At 39.1% G+C, this 20,000-nt stretch overlaps 3 protein-coding genes across 5 annotated transcripts in view; all 3 read left to right on the top strand.

The window, feature by feature from the left end:
* aimp1b (aminoacyl tRNA synthetase complex interacting multifunctional protein 1b) overlaps positions 1-2,812 on the top strand; it is a 6,333-nt gene extending 3,521 nt beyond the window's left edge. For all 3 annotated transcript variants that reach the window (NM_001008592.3, NM_001430941.2, XM_087305624.1), the window contains 4 exons: positions 1,674-1,826; positions 2,005-2,204; positions 2,336-2,504; positions 2,586-2,812. In NM_001008592.3, the coding sequence (NP_001008592.3) occupies positions 1,674-1,826; positions 2,005-2,204; positions 2,336-2,504; positions 2,586-2,752 (689 nt within the window). In that variant the 3' untranslated portion in view covers positions 2,753-2,812. The remainder of the gene's footprint in view (positions 1-1,673; positions 1,827-2,004; positions 2,205-2,335; positions 2,505-2,585) is intronic.
* Positions 1-20,000, top strand: part of fhip1ab (FHF complex subunit HOOK interacting protein 1Ab) — a 445,665-nt gene that overhangs the window by 356,308 nt on the left and 69,357 nt on the right. The window lies entirely within an intron of this gene.
* The window catches only part of sgms2b (sphingomyelin synthase 2b), a 19,365-nt gene continuing 5,655 nt past the window's right edge, over positions 6,291-20,000 (top strand). Inside the window, 4 exon segments of the mRNA NM_001003641.2 lie at positions 6,291-6,316; positions 13,903-14,403; positions 14,797-14,914; positions 19,731-19,884. Coding sequence (NP_001003641.1) covers positions 13,913-14,403; positions 14,797-14,914; positions 19,731-19,884 — 763 coding nt within the window. The 5' untranslated portion in view covers positions 6,291-6,316; positions 13,903-13,912.

The raw sequence follows: 20,000 nt of genomic DNA, 5'->3' as shown, positions 1-20,000 counted from the left end.
CTAGTTTTTAATCAACTCTTAGTTCTTAATGCCTCAGAATCAAGCGCCTGATTCTTTTTTAAATGAACTCTTGGTTCTTAATGCCTCAGATTCAATGAATCAATTATTTTTGAATCAACTCCTAAATCTTAATGCCTCAGAATCAATGAATCAATTCTTTTCGAATCAACTCTCGGTTTTTAATGCCTCATAATCAATGAATCAATTATTTCTGAATTAACTTCCAATTTTTAATGGCTCAGAATCAATAAATCAATTATTTTCGAATCAACTCTCGGTTCTTAATGCCTCAGAATCAATGAATCAATTATTTTCGAATCAACTCTCGGTTCTTAATGCCTCAGAATCAATGAATCAATTATTTTCGAATCAACTCTCGGTTCTTAATGCTTCAGAATCAATGAATCGATTATTTTCGAATCAACTCTCGGTTCTTAATGCTTCAGAATCAATGAATCGATTATTTTCGAATCAACTCTCGGTTCTTAATGCCTCAGAATCAATGAATCAATTATTTTCGAATCAACTCTCGGTTCTTAATGCCTCAGAATCAATGAATCGATTATTTTCGAATCAACTCTCGGTTTTTAATGCCTCATAATCAATGAATCAATTATTTCTGAATTAACTTCCAATTTTTAATGGCTCAGAATCAATGAATCAATTATTTTCGAATCAACTCTCGGTTCTTAATGCCTCAGAATCAATGAATTGATTATTTTCGAATCAACTCTCGGTTCTTAATGCCTCAGAATCAATGAATCAATTATTTTCGAATCAACTCTCGGTTCTTAATGCCTCAGAATCAATGAATCGATTATTTTCGAATCAACTCTCGGTTCTTAATGCCTCAGAATCAATGAATCAATTATTTTCGAATCAACTCTCGGTTCTTAATGCCTCAGAATCAATGAATCAATTATTTTCGAATCAACTCTCGGTTCTTAATGCCTCAGAATCAATGAATCGATTATTTTCGAATCAACTCTCGGTTTTTAATGCCTCATAATCAATGAATCAATTATTTCTGAATTAACTTCCAATTTTTAATGGCTCAGAATCAATGAATCAATTATTTTCGAATCAACTCTCGGTTCTTAATGCTTCAGAATCAATGAATCGATTATTTTCGAATCAACTCTCGGTTCTTAATGCCTCAGAATCAATAAATCAATTATTTTCGAATCAACTATCGGTTCTTAATGCCTCAGAATCAATGAATCAATTATTTTCGAATCAACTCTCGGTTCTTAATGCCTCAGAATCAATGAATCAATTATTTTCGAATCAACTCTCGGTTCTTAATGCCTCAGAATCAATGAATCGATCATTTTCGAATCAACTCTCGGTTCTTAATGCCTCAGAATCAATGAATAAATTATTTTTGAATCAACTCCTGGTTCTTAATGCCTCAGAATCAATGAATCGATTATTTTCGAATAAATTCTTGGTTCTTAATGCCTCAGAATCAAGGAAACAAATCTTTTTTTCAATTGACTCTGGATTGACTTAAATGAATTGATTCTTTTTTGCAATTGACTCTAAATTTGAAACAGTTTTTACCAGCACTAAAGGTAGTGTGTGTGTGTGTGTGTGTGTGTGTGTGTGTGTGTGTGTGTGTGTGTGTGTGTGTGTGTGTGTGTGTGTGTGTGTGTGTGTGTGTGTCGTCACAGTAAAGCTGCGTCAGGAGCGGGCTCTGTCAGCTTCCATCGCCTCCACATCGGCTCAGCTTGGGGAACCGGCTCCATTCACACACACGGCACCCAGTGCCACACAAACACACGCACACACACACCACGACGGCAGACGCAGGAGAGAGCGGAGAGGTGAGAAAAGCTGAACTACAAGTCTACAGGTCAACAAATCCAGAGCATTTCATTTTATTACATTAGTGCTGAACTGTGTGTGTGTGTGTGTGTGTGTGTGTGTGTGTGTGTGTGTGTGTGTGTGTGTGTGTGTGTAAATATGTATGTCTATGTGTGTATGTATAAATGTGTGTGTCAGGTGTGAGCTGTGAGTCTGTGTGTGTTCTCTCTCGAGAGCAGAAACTGGATGTGTCTCGTCTGGATTTACGCGTCGCTCGGATTCTGGACGTGCGGAAACATCCGGATTCAGAGTCTCTATATGTGCAGGAGGTGGAGCTCGGAGAACACGCCCCCAGAACTGTGGTCAGCGGACTGACCAATCACGTGCCTCCAGAACAGGTTAGACACACCCATATATCAAACCAACCAATTATCAGTGTAGAGAATGTTCAGAATGATACAATGTATTTAAAACTTTTGTACGATTAGAAATTCCATGTGTGTGTGTGTGTGTGTGTGTGTGTGTGTAGTTGCTGGGCTCTCTGGTTGTGTTGTTGTGTAACGTGCGCTCGGTAAAGGTTCGAGGTGTTCAATCTCAGGCCCGCCTCCTCTGTGCTGTCAATCAAGAGCGGATGGAGCCGCTGACTCCGCCCACTGGAGCTCAGCCCGGAGACAGAGTGACCTTCCAGCTTTACCCTGGTAAGATTTACTTGTGTGTGTGTGTGTGTGTGTGTGAGTGTGTGTGTATGTGGGTCTAATGTGTGTGTGTGTGATGCGCAGGCGAACCAGAGAAAGAGCTGAACCCCAAGCAGCGGCTGTGGGAGCGTCTGCTGCCTGACCTCCGCATTGATGCAAGGGGTGTGGCCACATATAGGGGCGTGGCCTTCGAGGTGCGGGGGAAGGGCCTCTGCCGTGCCCCCAACATCACCAGCGGCAACATCAAATAAACACAAGCTGATCAGCTGTCAATCATCCTCAAACACTCATCAATAAATGATCGAAACTGACGCACGTCTCAGTGTGCTGCATTGATTTTCTCTTTGTCATGATGACAGCACATAATATTAGACTAGATATTCTTCAAGACACTTCTATACAGCTTAAAGTGACATTCATTAGGGTAATTAGGGTAAAATTAGGGTAATTAGGCTAGTTATTGTGTAACAGTGGTTTGTTCTGTAGACAATCCAACACTAAAGCTGCGGTCACACCAGAGTTTGAGTGCGCGAAATTCTGTCTGCGGCTCTGCAAAAAAGGGGCGGGGATTAAACAAGATGATTAGACATTTAAAAAGCGAGCGATTGCTCCATATTTTACATTTCTGTCCAGAGAGGTCATGTTTTGATCCTCGGTTGGTCTCACGCAGTCTAGTGATGGGATTTCGCAGGTCAGAGTTCACCAGGTTTGAACTTTGCACCGCAGCAACCTGCGAAACTTGACCCTGCGTTTCCAGTCTGATGCATTCGCTTGCGTATGAATGGAAGTCTATGGGAGGAAAAGCCCAGTGTGACCGCAGCTTACTATCACTGAAGGGGGCTAATAATATTGACCCTAATATGGCTTTAAAACTATTTATAACTGACTACATTCTAGCCAAAATAAAACAAAGGAGACTTTCTCCAGAGGGAAAAAATATCATAGGAAATACTGTGAAACGTTGAGAGGAGGGTGAATAACTTTGACTTCAACTGTGTGTATCTTTATATTCAGAACTCTTTTGTTTATTTCAGAATATTGACACTTGGCAATGTTTTATTGTTTATTGGTAATATTTTAACGAATGCTATATTGACATGCATTCACTGGCCACTTTATTAGGCACACCCGCACAACTGCTCATTAACTGATATAAATTTCTGATCAGCCAATCACATGGCAGCAACAGACATGGTCAAGATGATCTGCTGCAGTTCAAACTGAGCATCAGTATGGGGAAGAAAGGGGATTTAAGTGACTTTGAACGTGGCATGTCCAACCAACCTTGAGGCGGATGGGCTACAGCAGCAGAAGAGCACACCGGGTGCCGCTCCTGTCAGCTAAGAACAGGAAACTGAGGCTACAATTCACACAGACTCACCAAAACTGAACAATAGAAGATTGGAGAAACGTTGCTGCTCTGATGAGTCTCCATTTCTGCTGACACATTCGGATGCTCGGGTCACAATTTGGCCTCAACAACATGAAAGCATGGATCATCCTGCCTTGTATCAGCGGTTCAGGCTGGTGGTGGTGGTGTAATGGTGTGGGGGAGATTTTCTTTGGGTCCATTAGTACCAATTGAGCATCAACGCCACAGCCTACCTGAGTATTGCTGCTGACCATGTCCATCCCTTTATGAGCACAGTGTCTCCATCTTCTGATGGCTACTTCCAGCAGGATAACGCAGCATGTCATAAAGCTCAATCATCTCAGACTGGTAAACATGACGATGAGTTCACTGTACTCAAATGGCCTCCACAGTCACCAGAGCTCAATCCAATAGAGCAGCTTTGGGATGTGGTGGAACGGGAGATTGGCATCATGGATGTGCAGCCGACAAATCTGCAGCAACTGTGTGATGCTATCATGACAATATGGAGCAAAATCTCTGAGGAATATTTCCAGTAGCTTGATGAATCTATGACACGAAGGAGTAATGCAGTTCTGAAGGCAAAAGGAGTCCAACCCGGTACTAGAAGGTGTACCTATTAAAGTGGCCAGTGCTTGTATATTAATTGCATGTATATATAGGCCTTTACAGTAATCAGAATTTAAAGTGGATCAAAATGTGTCATCAAATATCTTGATGCAGTTGAATAATACCAGTTCTTGTCTTTGATAAACATTTTGTCTTTTATATATGTATAGCAACCAACACAATTAATTAATATTTGTAATATTTGTGGGGTATTATCACTGCAGTTGTTGCCTGTCCAGATCAAGAATAGCCAAAAGCATCATTAATCTGAAAAAAATCAATAAAATTGAATCCGTGAAGCTCTAAAATGTAAATAAACCCGTGTTAGAGGAAGTGTCTCAAATATGAGGAAAGAAAAGCAAAAATTAGATATGAACAAACCCATCGTGAAAAGCAGGTTTGATGAGTGCAGAAGAACACAGACCGCACATTACTGTGGCAGAACACACACACACACACACACGCACACACACACACACACACACACACACACACACACAACCAGAGGAAACGTCTCAAAATTATTGACATTTTAATTCCAACATTCATTCATTTTTCCTCAGCTTACTCCCTTTATTATTTAGAGGTTTCCACAGCGGAATGAACTGGCAACTAGTCCAGTTTATGTTTTACACAGCGGATGTGCATGTGTTTGGACTGTGGGGGAAACCGGAGCACCTGGAGGAAACCCACGCCAACTTGGGGAGGACATGCAAACTCCACACAGAAACACCAACTGACCCAGCTGGGACTCAAACCAGTGACCTTCTTACTGTGAGGCGACAATGCTAACCACTGAGCCACAGTGCCACCCCAAGATACAGCATAAACAATTAAAACAAATTAAATAAATAAATAATAATATGTAATATTCATAGGGGACGCAGTGCTGTCGCCTCAAAGCAGGAAAGTCGCTGGTTCAAGCCTCTGCGTTTCTGTGTGGAGTTTGCATGTTCTCCCTGCATTCGCGTGGGTTTCCTCCGGGTACTCCGGTTTCCAAAGACATTCAGTACAGGTGAATTGGGCAAGCTAAATTGTCCGTAGTGTATGAGTGTGTTTGTGTGTGTGTGTGAAGGGCATCCGCTGCCTAAAAACGTGCTAGATAAGTTGGCGGTTCATTCCGCTGTGGCGACCCCGGATTAATAAACGGACTAAGCCGACAAGAAAATGAATGAATGAATGAATGAATGAATGAATGAATGTAATATTCATGATGTTAATATTTATGGTAAACATTGATCTTTGAATTTGAATATATTAGAATGCATTTTAAGAGCTTTAAATAACTTTTCTCGCATTTTAAGTATGAAAACATAGTAGTTTACCATATTTGAACATTACTATAGTAAATTGTATTATACTGTATTGAAGTATGTACAACACTTGCTAATGAATGCTCCAGCACAATGTAGGATCAACAACAGTGAGCTGATAAACTGTAACACATACTGTACTGTAGAATACTTCAGTTTTTACTTCAGTAAACTGATGTGTATTATTAGGCTATATATTGTTGTAGAAAACAGCATTGGATCATTTGTTTATATTAGTATAATTGTACCATCACATCAGATTAATTCAAATACTTTACTATAGTATTAGCTATAAATTACTGTAGTATTTTAATGTGGGAGATCTGCATTTCTGAGAGTTCCTGTGTGACTCCTCAGGTATCTTTAATTCTTCACATATTTTTGGTAACAGTGAGTCATTCATTCCTCGAGTGGGCGTGTCTCAACGCGAAAAGGCGCGTCTGTAGGTGTGGGCGGAGCTTAAAGTATCTCACAGGTTGTGTGCATCGTTCAGTCTTCCGTCGCTTTCGCCATCTGAACAGGTAAATCACCTGCTAAACATAAATTTTCTCTTTATTCATGCTTTTAATACGCCATATTAACGCTTATTTACATACACAGTTTAACTTTGAGTACACTGAAGTGTCTGTTTTTCTCTTTAGTCGTTTAGCCATGAGAAAATGTCAAGAATGTTCCCGCGTCTGACGTGTTTTAGATGTATTTTAGATGTGTTTGTTTGGATGTTCTTATGAAAAAGTTTATGAATCCATTATCAAAACCTACCTACACGTTTGAGGGGAAGTTCGCGTTTAATAAAATAGTAAAGCCTAATTTAATAAAGCTAATTATAATGACGTGCTGTTATGAACACTTATAACACGGTCTCTATATTGTTTACCATATTAAACTGTAAATATTCGGTCAGAAGTCGACTTTAAATAACATTAGCACTTTATACATGAACAATGTACTTCGGTAGTCATTGTCTGCTAATTTTATTTCCCTATTTCAAATTAGCAAACAATACTTTTCTGAAATTAGCCTGTGTTAAGTCTGAATATGAGTTTAAAACCGAAAGTTTACCTCAGTAGTGTGTTTGTGTGAGTTTTGAGACAGGTCCTCGGTGTTTATTGTGTTTATTTCGGGATCTTTAGACGCTTTTCTGGGATTTTTGTGATCGATAATTTCTCCATTATGATCCATTATGGTGTTTTTGGCTCGGATGCTGCGAGTTCAGTCTCAGAAATGCTGTCAGATCAGATCAGCCATGTCAAACATTTACACACAATGAGTCAAACATCCTGTGACTAGCACAAGACAGCACTAAGACAATAAGAAGCATGGTAATACCATGGTTTATGGATCTGCAACAGTGGCATTCTTTAGACTACCAAATATGTATATATAATTATGGAACTACTAATATGCAGTCCGGGTTGCAAAAAATGAAGAAATTGCACCTGCATGCAGATTATATTTTGAATTTATACAAATAATTATCTGATTCACACTTATTTTTGAGTAAAATAATATCCAAAATACTATATTATTTACTATGCATGACTGTAGTATATTTTAACTGTGCAATCATGCTGTGTAAATGATAGTATGAACAATTCTTTATTTAATTCTCTGGCTTACTGTAGTATTAACTATAGTGAAGTGATCAACCGTAATAAATACTGTATGCTTTAGTTTTTATTACAGTAAACTGCTGTATTGTAGATTAATATACCCTATAGTTGTGGAATACTGCAGCTCATTTGTTTACATAACTGTAGTTGTTGTGTTTTTTCATTAATTATATGTAAATAATTAGTATAAATATCTAGTATTTTTTTTGTCTTGTGTTTACTTGGAACTAATAGAGTAAAATGTATAATATAACCAACATAATTAATGCTTTCAACTGCCTTTTTATTGTTGTTTTCTTTATTAGATGTGTTTATTTGGCTTTTAGCTGACACATTTTTTTTATTTATTTTAGTTTATATTGGTCTAAACATTTTATAATCCCTAATTAAAGTCCAGAGTTGTATTTGTAAACATTATCTAATGCAATGTGAACTTAAATGTCTCAAATTTTCCATAATTACTCCATAATATGGCATAAGCAAGATAATTTTCTTCTAGGTTTGAAATAGGACTAAAGACCTACGCTACTGGATGATAATTTACATTTATTTAAGGAAACTTATGAAGATAAAACAATATTTTTAAAGACATTTTTAGATATTTGGACTAGAAACAGGACAAAAACTCTAATGAAGAAAAGTATATTTTCCCATGTGTACAAAACTCACACGTCAACAATGTCTGACATGATTTTCTATGCATATTGATATTAAATCCCAATATGTGTATCATCTAGAACGCTGAAATCTGGCCATTTTAAGAACTGTACATAGCTGCATGTAAATGCACCATGGGATTGTTTGCATTACCACTGAACTGAATGTACACTCACACACACTCACACACACATACACACACGCCCACAGGCACATTCACCTGCAGGAGGAGGGTGTGTGATTTTTAGCTCATTCCACAAACATTTTGGGCGTTTCAAGTGTGAAACGGTGTGTGTAGGTTTAAAAGACACACCCTGAAATACACACACATCTCTCTAAGGACTGACCCTACAGCAGTCTGACCGGTTTGAGCCATTCTGAGGTGAAATATGAGCCCCGTACAGATTGTTCCCCTGTTGGACCCCGAAACTAAATTTGAGATCTCAGATGTATATATTTATAATGCAGGGTTGTAACAACGACCAAGGGCTGGGCGAAATGATGAAAATCTTGTATCATAATATAAGTAGGCCTGTCACAATTATCAATATATGGACTTATGGCCCAACACATAGAGATGAGCTCAGTTATTTTGGGTGATGTGATATCGCCCATTCATGAACACCAATTCTAGCAACATTTCAGCTGATAGTGCAACATCTCCATCTCTATTGGAGGTGTCAGTATGGTTAAAAACACTGGAGTATTTACTATGACCTACTGATGTATATTCTTATGTGTGTGTCTGACGATTGAAAATAGATCAGGTAGCCTATATCGCAGCCTCTGTTACTCTTTATCATGCACTTTACTGTTAACATTTATTATCATTTATTTAGGATATGCGTTTCACATTCTCACTCCAGTGCTTGAATATTAAACAGTTAAAATGACTATAATGAAATTAAATATTGTTATGAATAAAATAGGATGTGTTCTTGCATTGTGATGATATTATATTGTCATTCTGGCATAATTTAATGAGTGGCATAAAATATATCGCTATATAGTACCATTTCTGGAGTGCTTGAGACTATTCAGTAGGGGTGTAACGGATCACTGTTGATCCGTGATTTGTATGAATCACAGCTCACGGTTTAGAACATGCGTGACCTGCGGATTAAAAAAAATAATAATTTTGCTAAATTTGTAAGGATCACAGAAATATTGCCTCTCGTCCCATTGAAATCACCTCTATGAAAGCATTTAGGCTTTCCTGTAAAATATAACTTTGACAGAAGAAGTTGTGGTGGGTAATTGGGGATGTGGTGGGTTTCTTAGGTTATTAAAGGTGTTTTCTGTCATGTTCAGCCTGCATTAGTGCAGTGTAAGCTGCACGAATAATCATCGAAAGATCAGGATCTCAACACCCACGCAACATGCATTATAAATGATGCTGATTTGCATATGTTTGTTAGTCCTAAATCTAAAACCGCAAAAATCAAGAGAGAGATTCAGTCTTTAGTCTTTTGACTTCGTTATAAAGTTACACATAGTACAAGAACACAGCAGTTCTGGGAGAACAGTTTATAGTTTACATAAAGCCATTGATGTTAATGGTGAAGATTAAACTTACCATCGTGTGCTGAAAAATGAAAGTTGTAGGCAGCAATTACACTATTTAACCAAAAGGTGACGACAGCCAAAATATGCCACTGAATAATTCTTCAACACTGATTACGTTTACATGGACATCAGTAATCAAATTATTTGCTTTAATCTAATTAAGAGAATAATAAGACTAAGGTGTTTACATGAGTTGCTTTTTGACTCTTTCTTTCATGATCCCATTTTACATAGTATAGCACATAATTCGATTAACGTCATTGCGTCACTGAGCTATCCGCATTTCCTCCAAAGTTTAATGTAACTTCAGGCGTTTCATTTTTAATTTGTCGATTTCAACTGCAATTTGGCACCTTTTTTTTCATTCACTAACATTTCATGCTCACCCTCCGTTACCAATGAGATATTGGATGCAACTATGAACTGCTGGAGAAGTGTTGTTTAAATGGAAGTTCATCAAAGTTTTTGCATTCCATATAGCAAACTGTATGTAAAATTAGTTTTTTTCTTTAATAAAAGGTCTTAAAATGTAAACAACTCATTAAAAAGATCTCATAATGTAAATAAGTTGTCATTTATTAAGAATATGTCAACTTGATTTTGACAAAAATGTCAGATATAACTTTATAATTCTTAGGTGACGATGTGTCTCATCTTTGCGGCTGATCTGAAAAAAAGTCTAATCCGTGACTAAGGGTGCTTTCACACCTGCCTTATTTAGTTCGACTGAATCGCACTAGAGTTTGTTTCCTCTTTTGGTGCGGTTGGTTTGGGCAGGTGAGAATGCAGCAATAGCACTCGAGTGCGCACCAAAAGTGGACCAAATAAGCGTACCGAGACTGCTTGAAGAGGTGGTCTCGGTACACTTTCAAACGAACCCTGGAGCGGTTCGTTTGTGGTGAGAATATGATGCGTACTAAAACAGGTCCAACCGCAAAAAGTACTGCTCCTTTTGGACTAATTCAGCTGCCGTAGGCCGATGCGCTGTGCATTATGGGATATGGAGGAAAAATATTTGTTGATAGCGCTTTACCAACAGAGAGAGAGGGGGGGGGGGGACATTACCTGATAAATCATTGCTAATATTTCCGCAAGATGAGCATGTCGCAGTTTAGCTAAATTAATTCGCGTCTCCTCCTGAAGTGACGAGCGATGCATTAAACACTGTTTTCCAGCCGCGGCCGCGCTTCATTTTCGTAATGTATAGTTTGTGTAAAGCAGGGATACAATTAGCGCAGTCGTCCCTCCAGAGTAAAAAGCGTAATTTTGTGTCTGCAGGTTTTGTTTACGTGCGGGAGTTCATTGGCATTTTCCCGCATGTGAATTCTGACCAATCAATAAGCAGTTTAGGAACTATGTTCAACAACATCTGGCCAATGAGAGATGTGGATTTTGTCCGATGACTGCATTTTGGTTCGTTTCAACTGGTTCGGACCAAAGCCAGCAGTGTGGTGTAAAAGCGACCCAAAGACGGCAGAAAATGCTACAATGCATCATTTATTGGCCTTGGTCCGGACCAAATGAAGCGAACTACAGATGTGAAAGCACCCTAAAAAAAACATAATGTGATCCAAACCGTTAGATTTGTGATTCGTTACACTACTACTTTTTAGTATGTTGATGTACTTCCAAAGGAAATGGAATATTGAGTAGGGGGCGGGGCTTGCTTTTTGCGCATCATTCACTCATCGCAAACTACCAGTAAGAGGCGCTTGGCTAAGAATAGTGTGGCTGAAGCATCAAAATGACATCATTAGAAATACTGCTGATATTTTATAATTCAAAATATCATGATCATGACCATGCAATAAGACTCCAATAGTAAACATTAGTTAATTTAAGTAAACTCGCGATAAAAACTGCAAAAGTTTTTTATTAATCTTAGATGTTAATTTCTTAGCTGACGCCCAATAACGTGTTAAAAATTATGATCTGATTACAAGTCATAATGTCATTAATCTGGGGCCTCATGTATCAACGCTGCGTACGCACAAAAACTTTGCGTACGCCAGGTTTCACGCTCAGAATCGCTCACGTTTGGATTTACTAACGATGAACTGAACGTGGGAATGTGCGCAGCTTCACGGCAGCTTTCTGGCAGGCGTACGCACATTTTTTGTGCGTGTCTGTTTTATTTCCATTGGCGACTCCTAGAGGCAGTTGTGTTAAATTCCTCTCTACAAAGTGACTGAGTCGTGCAATGGCAGCTGGATGAGACGGGTTCATCTAGCAGGTATATAAGGTTTCCATACCATACAGTTGACCAGCCAAACATTAAAGCACAATTTGCAGCGGTCGCCTGTTTTCCCAATGTAATCTGAGCGATCTACTGCACGCACATTGCTATAAAGACACTATCTGAAGATGAATTTGCATGCGTGAATCAGAAACATTTCCATTCAATAAATGTGCAAATAAAATATGCACAAACTTATTGATGATTCCTACTTGTCTTACTCGTGATAATTAGTTGGCAAAATCTGATATGTAGCGGGGGAAAAAAGAAGAAAGAGTTCATCAGACGCTGGATTCGAAGTTCATGCTCGAACATGTCAAAACATGATATCCTGTGTCTTACGAGCTGCGCCACTGAGACTGTTAAAAATACTGCAACATTTTACACCTATAAATCGCACTATTTCTTTTTTAATTCACTCAGTGTGATGTTCAGACCCAACTGTGTTAACCGCATCAGCTAAACTCTCCCACTCTATTTTTTTCTTTTGTTGTTAATTCCGGAGAACAAACTTGCAAATAACACCGCTTTTCTCAGGTCTACCTCCGAAAGCAGCACCTCCAATTCACATTCTGTTCTAAGTTCCTCGTCTTGCTTGCTTTTGCCGTTGCTTTTTCGTTGGGTTTTGCCAAAGTAGAGTCATTAGCATATTCATATGGGGGAGGAGGCAGGGAGGGGTTTTGCGCTCGTGCATGTTGCGCTCAGTTTCACGTTCATTCAGATGTACAAAAGAATATGCGTGAGATTCGGCGTACGCAGTGTTTCATACATCTGAATTTTTTTCTGCGTACGCACATTTACAGCTCTGTGTGCGTACGCAATGTTTTAGTATGATTTCCACGCAAGTCTTCGTACATGAGGCCCCTGGTGTTTTCTCACTGGTGATTTTAATGTATTTACTAATGAGACGTTATGGTAAAGTGTTACCTATTGTATTATACCATCCAGTTTGATTTAGTCGAACCATTTGTTTACACTGAACATGTATTATATACAATGAATATAGGTATACAAAGTTAAATAAAGGGGTTAACATTGTTGCTTACAGTAAGAAGGTTGCTGGTTCGAGTCCCAGCTGGCTCAGTTGGCGTTTCTGTGTGGAGTTTGCATGTTCTCCCCGTGTTGGCGTGGGTTTCCTCCGAGTGCTCCGGTTTCCCCCACAGTCCAAACACATGCACTATAGGGGAACTGATGAACTAAACTGGCCGTAGTGTATGAGTGTTTGTGTGTGAATGAGTATGTATGGGTGTTTCCAAGTACTGGTTTACAACTGCAGGGGTATCCACTGTGTAAAACATATGCTGGAATAGTTGGTTCATTCCGCTGTGGTGACCCCTGATAAATAAGGAACTAAGCAGAGAGAAAATGAATATATAAATATAATAAATGTATATGCATTTAACTAAGTATTCTTGTTTTTATACCTTTTTGCAGCTTAGGTCAGTATCGTGACAATACCAAATACAGTGATAAAAGCTGCAGCAATTAATCGCAACAAGAAAATTTTATACATAAGCTTTAACAGAAAAGGTATGCCAATCTAAATGCAGAAGCCCAAAACAAAAGAAATCAGTGCATTAGCTTGCGCAGATTAATTGTTCACCTAAAGAATAACGATGTGGTCGGCACCAATAGCCTAGTGGTTAGTGCGTCAACACATAGCACCTAGGTGCTGACGGCGACCCGAGTTCAATTCCCGGCTCGAGGACCTTTGCCAATCCTTCCCCTATCTCTGCTTCCCACATTTCCTGTCTGTAGAAATGTCTACTGTCCTATCCAAATAAAGGTAAAAACCCCTAAAAATAATGATAAAAAAAAACAATAACGATGTGTGCTAGCAAAATAAACGTAAAAATAACTAACAAATAAAATAAATAGATTTCACACACACCTTCAAGTTCACAGTCTTGTATTTTTGTGTTTCTGTCTTGTATCTTTGTCTTTCTGAATGTCATAAACGTCCTTGCTTTAAATGCAAATGTTTATTCTGCTTTATGCTTTAAAAACGTCACTAATTTGGCGTCTTTATTTTCAGTGTACGAGCGATGGCGCAAACACAACTTCTGGACGAACAAGACGACGGACAAATTAGCGAATATCATGTGATGGTGACAGTAGAGGACAGCACACGCCCACAGACTCCGCCCACAGGAAGGACACACCCCTATCAAGACACACCCCCTTTCAGTCAGGTCGACGACAAGCCAAAAGACAGCAAACAAAGGGGATTTCGCAGAATTCGTAAAAACCAGGATTATGTCCACATAACGATGGCGAAGAGCAGCACATCTCGGCTGCCGTCAGAGTGGTGGAAAACAGGAATCGCTTTTATTTGGGCGTGTTTTAACCTTGTGCTCACTACTGCCATGATAACCATCGTCCACGACAGAGTCCCGGATAAATCCGTCAGCCCGCCATTACCGGATAAGTTTTTTGATTATGTGCCGCGTAAGGAGTGGGCGTTTCGTGTCACGGAGGTGTTCGGCATGATTTTAGTGGTTCTGTGGTTCATCCAGTGGCTCTCTCTCAAGTACAGGTGAGCGGTTTAATTGGGTCTGTATGATTAATCAAGGGTGGGTCAGTGGTGTCGCACTGTGGCCTCACAGCAAAAAGGTTGCTGGTTCAAATTCCAGCTGGATCAGTTGGCGTTTTCCGTGTGGGTTTCCTCCGGGTGCTCTGGTTTCCAGTCCTAACACATGTGCTATAGTGGGATTGATCTACTAAATTGGCTGTAGTATATGATTGTGTGTGTGTCAATGAGTGTGTATGGGTGTTTTCCCAGTACTGGGTTGCAGCTGGAACAGTTGGCAGCTCATTCCGCTTAGGCGACTCCTGATGAATAAAGAGACTAAGCCGAAGGAGAATGAATGAATGAAAGATATGCATCTGCAAATATAAACTCAATCCTGTGATTCCTCTTCCTCCACAGGGCCATCGTCGGCCGCAGGTTTTTCTTCCTGCAGGGTTTGTTGTATATGTACCGCATGGTGACCATGTACATCACAACTCTCCCTGTTCCCAGCATGCACATGGAGTGTGCGCCGAAGGTGAGCTGTACTGTTTACATGCAATCACAGGGCTCGAAATTAACTGTTTTACTTGGTAGCACCGGTGCTCCCAACTTCAAATATTTAGGAGCATCAAAAAAATTTTAGGAGCATCAGAAAAAAATTAGGAGCACCACCAAAAATGAAGGAGCACCGCTGCAAATTGTTTTTTAAGGGATTTATTGTATTTTAAAACAACATTAATAGGACTGACAAAAACCAGAAACAACTATCTAACTAATGCTGCGAAGACATTGATATTTGTGTGCAATAATTCCAAAATGAATGTCTAATAAATAGGCCATAGAATATTAATGATGATAAAAAATGACAATAATAGTAACAATGAATTCCATTTCTCATTATGATGCTGCCTTGAATGTGCATGAATGTAGGTTATCTGCTATAAAAAGTCTGTTCCTTTATGAAAAATAATTGTATAGTTTGCATCAACAAAAATGAAGCATTGCAGTAAGAAATATTAATTTTGTGCTGCTGTTTTTATATGCATGTCAATTTAATAAATAATATTTCTGCTACAAAACAAACAAAAGATTATAATAAATCATTCAATTCAATGCTGAAAGCTGCAAAGCAGTCATCAGTAAATAAAATAAAAAATAAAAATAATATACACCTCAAAAAAGAATAGACAAAAGAAAGTAAGTAAAGTCTCACTTCTATCACTCTTTAAAAGTTTTGGTTTCAGTTTGTGTCAATTTAAAGGTTCAGTCTGAGCTGATCTTCATGTTTCTGTGTTAGTGGAAAGCTGGCGAGTCAGCCGACCCAATTTATGAGCAGGCAGAGCAGGATTCTTGCGCTGACCACCGGCCCAATACCGGTCTTTGTTATGAGCCGCAGTTTCAGTGTAAACTTAGTAAAGGCGAGCTTCTTTGGCGATGATATGTACAGTATTAGATTTGATTTTAGCGGACATTTGCGCTGAACACGCAGTGAACGCAACGCATGGAGATTCGGGCACCTTCTCCAAGAAGCGCGTACTCGATTGATCTCAGCTGGCGGATCATTATTCACCACGGGACGTGTCATGATCGCTTTCATCTGCGCCTCAACTTTAGGTGGGGTTTGCAAACCTGTGTGCTTTAAGTTTTCACTCTTCAGCCGTTTGCATTTCCCGTGGTCATAAAAGCTCCTTCCCTGTCATCTGACAGCGGAATACCTTGAGTGATTGACAGCTAATATGAACCAATATAGAGGCAGGGAAGAGCGATTCAGCACGTTTTTACAAAAAATCAAAACAGGTCGCACTACAACCATTATCTGCAGTCGCACTAATGCGCCCAAATATATTATGAGGTCGCATAGATTAATTTTCGGGCGCATATGCGACCAAAATGGTCGCAATTTCGAGCCCTGATTCATTTAGCAGACACTGTCATCCAAAGCAGCTCACAAATGAGGATAAAAGGAGCTGTTAAAATGAGCAGAGAGCAGCAATACAGATGATATTAGAATTATTAGTCCTCCTGAATATTTCATCCCCAATTTCTGTTTAGCAGATATATTGTCAACACATTTCTAATCATAATAGTGTTAATAACTCATCTCTAATAACTGATTTATTTTCTCTTTGTCATGATGACAGTAAATAATATTAGACTAGATATTCTTCAAGACACTAGTATTCAGCTTACAGTGGCATGTAAAGGCTTCACTAGGGTAATTAGGGTAAAGTTAGGGTAATTAGGCAAGTCATTATATAACAGTGGTTTGTTCTGGAGACAATCCAACACTAATATTGCTGAAGGGGGAATAATATTGACCTTAAACTGCTTGCATTTTAGCTAAAATAAAACAAGTAAGACTTTCTCCAGAAGAACAAATATTAGAGGAAACACTATGAAAAAATCTGTTCAACATCATTTGGGAAATAATTGAACGAAACAAAAATTTATAGGAGGGTGAATAATTCTGACTTTTACTGTGTATAGATGCCATGACTAGTCTGAGTTAGTTAGATTTTTTTTTTTTAATACATATACTGTATATACACATTTAAACACACATATATACACATAGTGTGATTTCTGTGACCGTCCCAACTAGGGTTGTAACAATATACCGGTATGACGGTCTACCACGATTTGAACGTGCACGATTATCATACCATGAACAATTGCATATCAACGGTTTTAACCCTTAAAGACTGAGACAGCCGCCCGCGGCTAAAAATAAGTATTGCTCTTAAATGTTTAATAACGTTTCATCCGCTGATCCGATTCATACAATTCAAAGATTGGCATAAAGAAGAGAATCTCAGCTTTCCAGTGCTGTATCACATAACATTCGCGGACTTTCAGAGGCTCCGGAATCAGTGCAGTTACGTCATCAACATTTGACAACGCTGATTTGACAAAGAAACGCTCGTCACTGTGTCTCCGGACAAACCAGACATGATACATTGATGCATTGTCCCTCCTCCATGCCCAGATTGGTTCAAACTCGCTATATCACAACCAATAAGCATAGGTTTTGCTTTTGTTTGTGGACCAACATGAGCTTTTTGAACAACACGGAATGAGAGATAGGCATACATTTATGCGCGGTTAAATAAAACGCAAAAAAAAAAAAGTTTTGTATGAAATAATTCTCATACTAAGTACTTTTGCATGCACAGCAGCACAGAAACATGACAAAACAGTGACACAGCAAAGACGAAGTGCTGCTCTTGCTGTTTTCAAAAGACGCAAATGAAGGTGCAGCTGTTTGTCTGCATTGCAGACAACCACATCCAAATCCATATCGATAGACAACCATATCCATGCTGGCACATAAAACCTAAGGATGGTCCATATTGAATCTAGTTTCGTTATGCAACTATTTATAGTATAGTAAATATTTATATCTATTTTTTACTGAGGATTTGCACCATGTTTATTTGGACTTTGACACATTATTTATTATTTTCTTATTTTTTTATTTGTTCATTGTAAGTGGTGTTGTTTATAGTAACTGAAAATATATTATTTGGAAAAAGTCAAATTTGCTTCACTTTTCTATTATTTTGTAACATTTTTTTTTCTGTTTAGTTCATTCCCAGACCTTTTTGGGCAAATACATTGTCAGTAAATAAATGCATTTTTTCCCCCATAGAAAAACCTTTGTTCAGTCAGAAAATGTGTTCTTATTCTTTTCAGGGTCTTTGCTATGAGAATTACTATTTAATACCGTATACCCCGAAACCGTCAAACCGTGGTATTGTTTTAGACGATTATCATACCGTAAAAAATTCATACCGTTACAACCCTAGTCCCAACCCCCCACCACACACACAGTTCATGTGCTTTTTTTTTCTTATTGTGTAAAAAGTTGATCCTACTCGGTTGAGTGCACACATCTTGGCATTTTAAAGGGCCATAAAGCCCCTCGTTTCAGCAGGATGTTTTCACACCTCTGCTTTGGAAAAAGTCAGAAAAGTGGGCGTGTCCAGCTCTGTTTAGGGGGGAGTGTCGGAGGAAGAAAAGTGGGATGGTGTGGGAGTGTCTATTTGGGCACGCGCGAGGTTCAGAGTCAAAATACACACACACACACACACACACACACACACACACACACACACACACACAGTAGAAAGTGATGTTGTTTAACCTACATGGACATCTGTAGTCGAATTATTTGCCAAATTATTAAATGGTGGACTTTAACTGCAGTTTGGCTCTTTCATTCAGGGAATTCAGTCATGTTCCTCGCGACAAACGAGATATTCGATTGGAGGAGCTGCTCTAAGCGTGTATTTTTCATGCAATGTTTGATACCGCACGGTGAATGAGAGAAAAAATAAACTGAGCATTTCCCGGAAACTTAGATGCACACGGCAGGTAGTGTCAGAAAGCCGCGTGTGTTATTCCGGTCACAAACTGCGGTAGAAACCCTACACGAGGTTAAAGTTTGGTTGTGGTGCTAACATGTTTACACTCTGTGCAATAGTTTGTTAGATACGAACAAACTGAATAAACAAAGAGCACTGGTCACTCACTTACCAAATCTGTAGAGACAGGACAATCACCAGCAACTAGAGCCGCGTCTTTATTAAGAGAAGACTACAAGCGAATCCAGATCTCAGCGTTTGCAGATGAGAACAGCTCTCAGGTAAACAATAATCCTCCTTAGACACGTAAGTTATTGTTGTCGAGCGTCGCGTACACTGTTAATCCACACGTGACTCCAGCTGAGCTCTCACAGAGAGAAAATGAAAACAAAACTGAACTGCAGCAAACTATAAAAGCAACACTTCACGCTTGTTTTGCCAACACAACGTGGCGTCTCTGTCGTCTAAACACTGTGACAGTAATGAATATTAATGAAGTTGCAGAATAGAGCGCGCTGATTGGTTTGAATCAAGCCTTACTCATGCATTAATGCAGCACACTGTAAGACGTAATAAGACACACTCTGGCACAGACGTCCAGTCTGCACGCTGGAATACACGCTATTATCTCATGACCGTGACGCAGCTTCAACAATTAGTTTCAAACCGGAAGTACGAATTTGCTTGAAATAACGCAAAAACAACCAATTTACACTTTTTAGTGAAATATAGGTGTCTTAATAGTGTTTATAGCAGTGTGGGACACATATACCACTGTCAACAGCTCAACACATGTGTTCTGGTGTTTCGTGACCCTTTAATGTGATATTCCAAAATGCAAATAAAAATTGGATGGAAACAAAAAGTATATGGATGAGCAGCTTTTGGGAAGTGATTGAAATTGATGGTATGGATGCAAAGCATTTTTTAATTTCAGATGCATTGGCATTATTATAGTCATGAACGTGCTCCTCTTTCTCTCTGCAGCTCCAGAACAATTCTTATGAGAAGCTGCAGCGTGCTTATCAGCTGGTCACCGGAGCAGGTCTGTCCATCACTGGCTCTCATCGCATGTGTGGAGACTTCCTGTACAGCGGCCACACCGTCATGCTGACGCTCACCTTCCTCTTCATCTACGAGTGTGAGTCTGAGAGAGCACTGGCTAACCGTTAATCACCACCAATATAAAAGTGTTGGTTCATGTAACATATATGTATGTACTGTACATTCTAAGGGGCCATTCGCACAGAACTGTGG

This window comes from Danio rerio, chromosome 23 (assembly GCF_052040795.2).
Source record: "Danio rerio strain M-AB ecotype USA chromosome 23, GRCz13ab, whole genome shotgun sequence".
NCBI lineage: Eukaryota > Metazoa > Chordata > Actinopteri > Cypriniformes > Danionidae > Danio > Danio rerio.
Note: the sequence above shows the minus strand (reverse complement) of the source record. Positions and strands in the feature narration are given on the sequence as shown.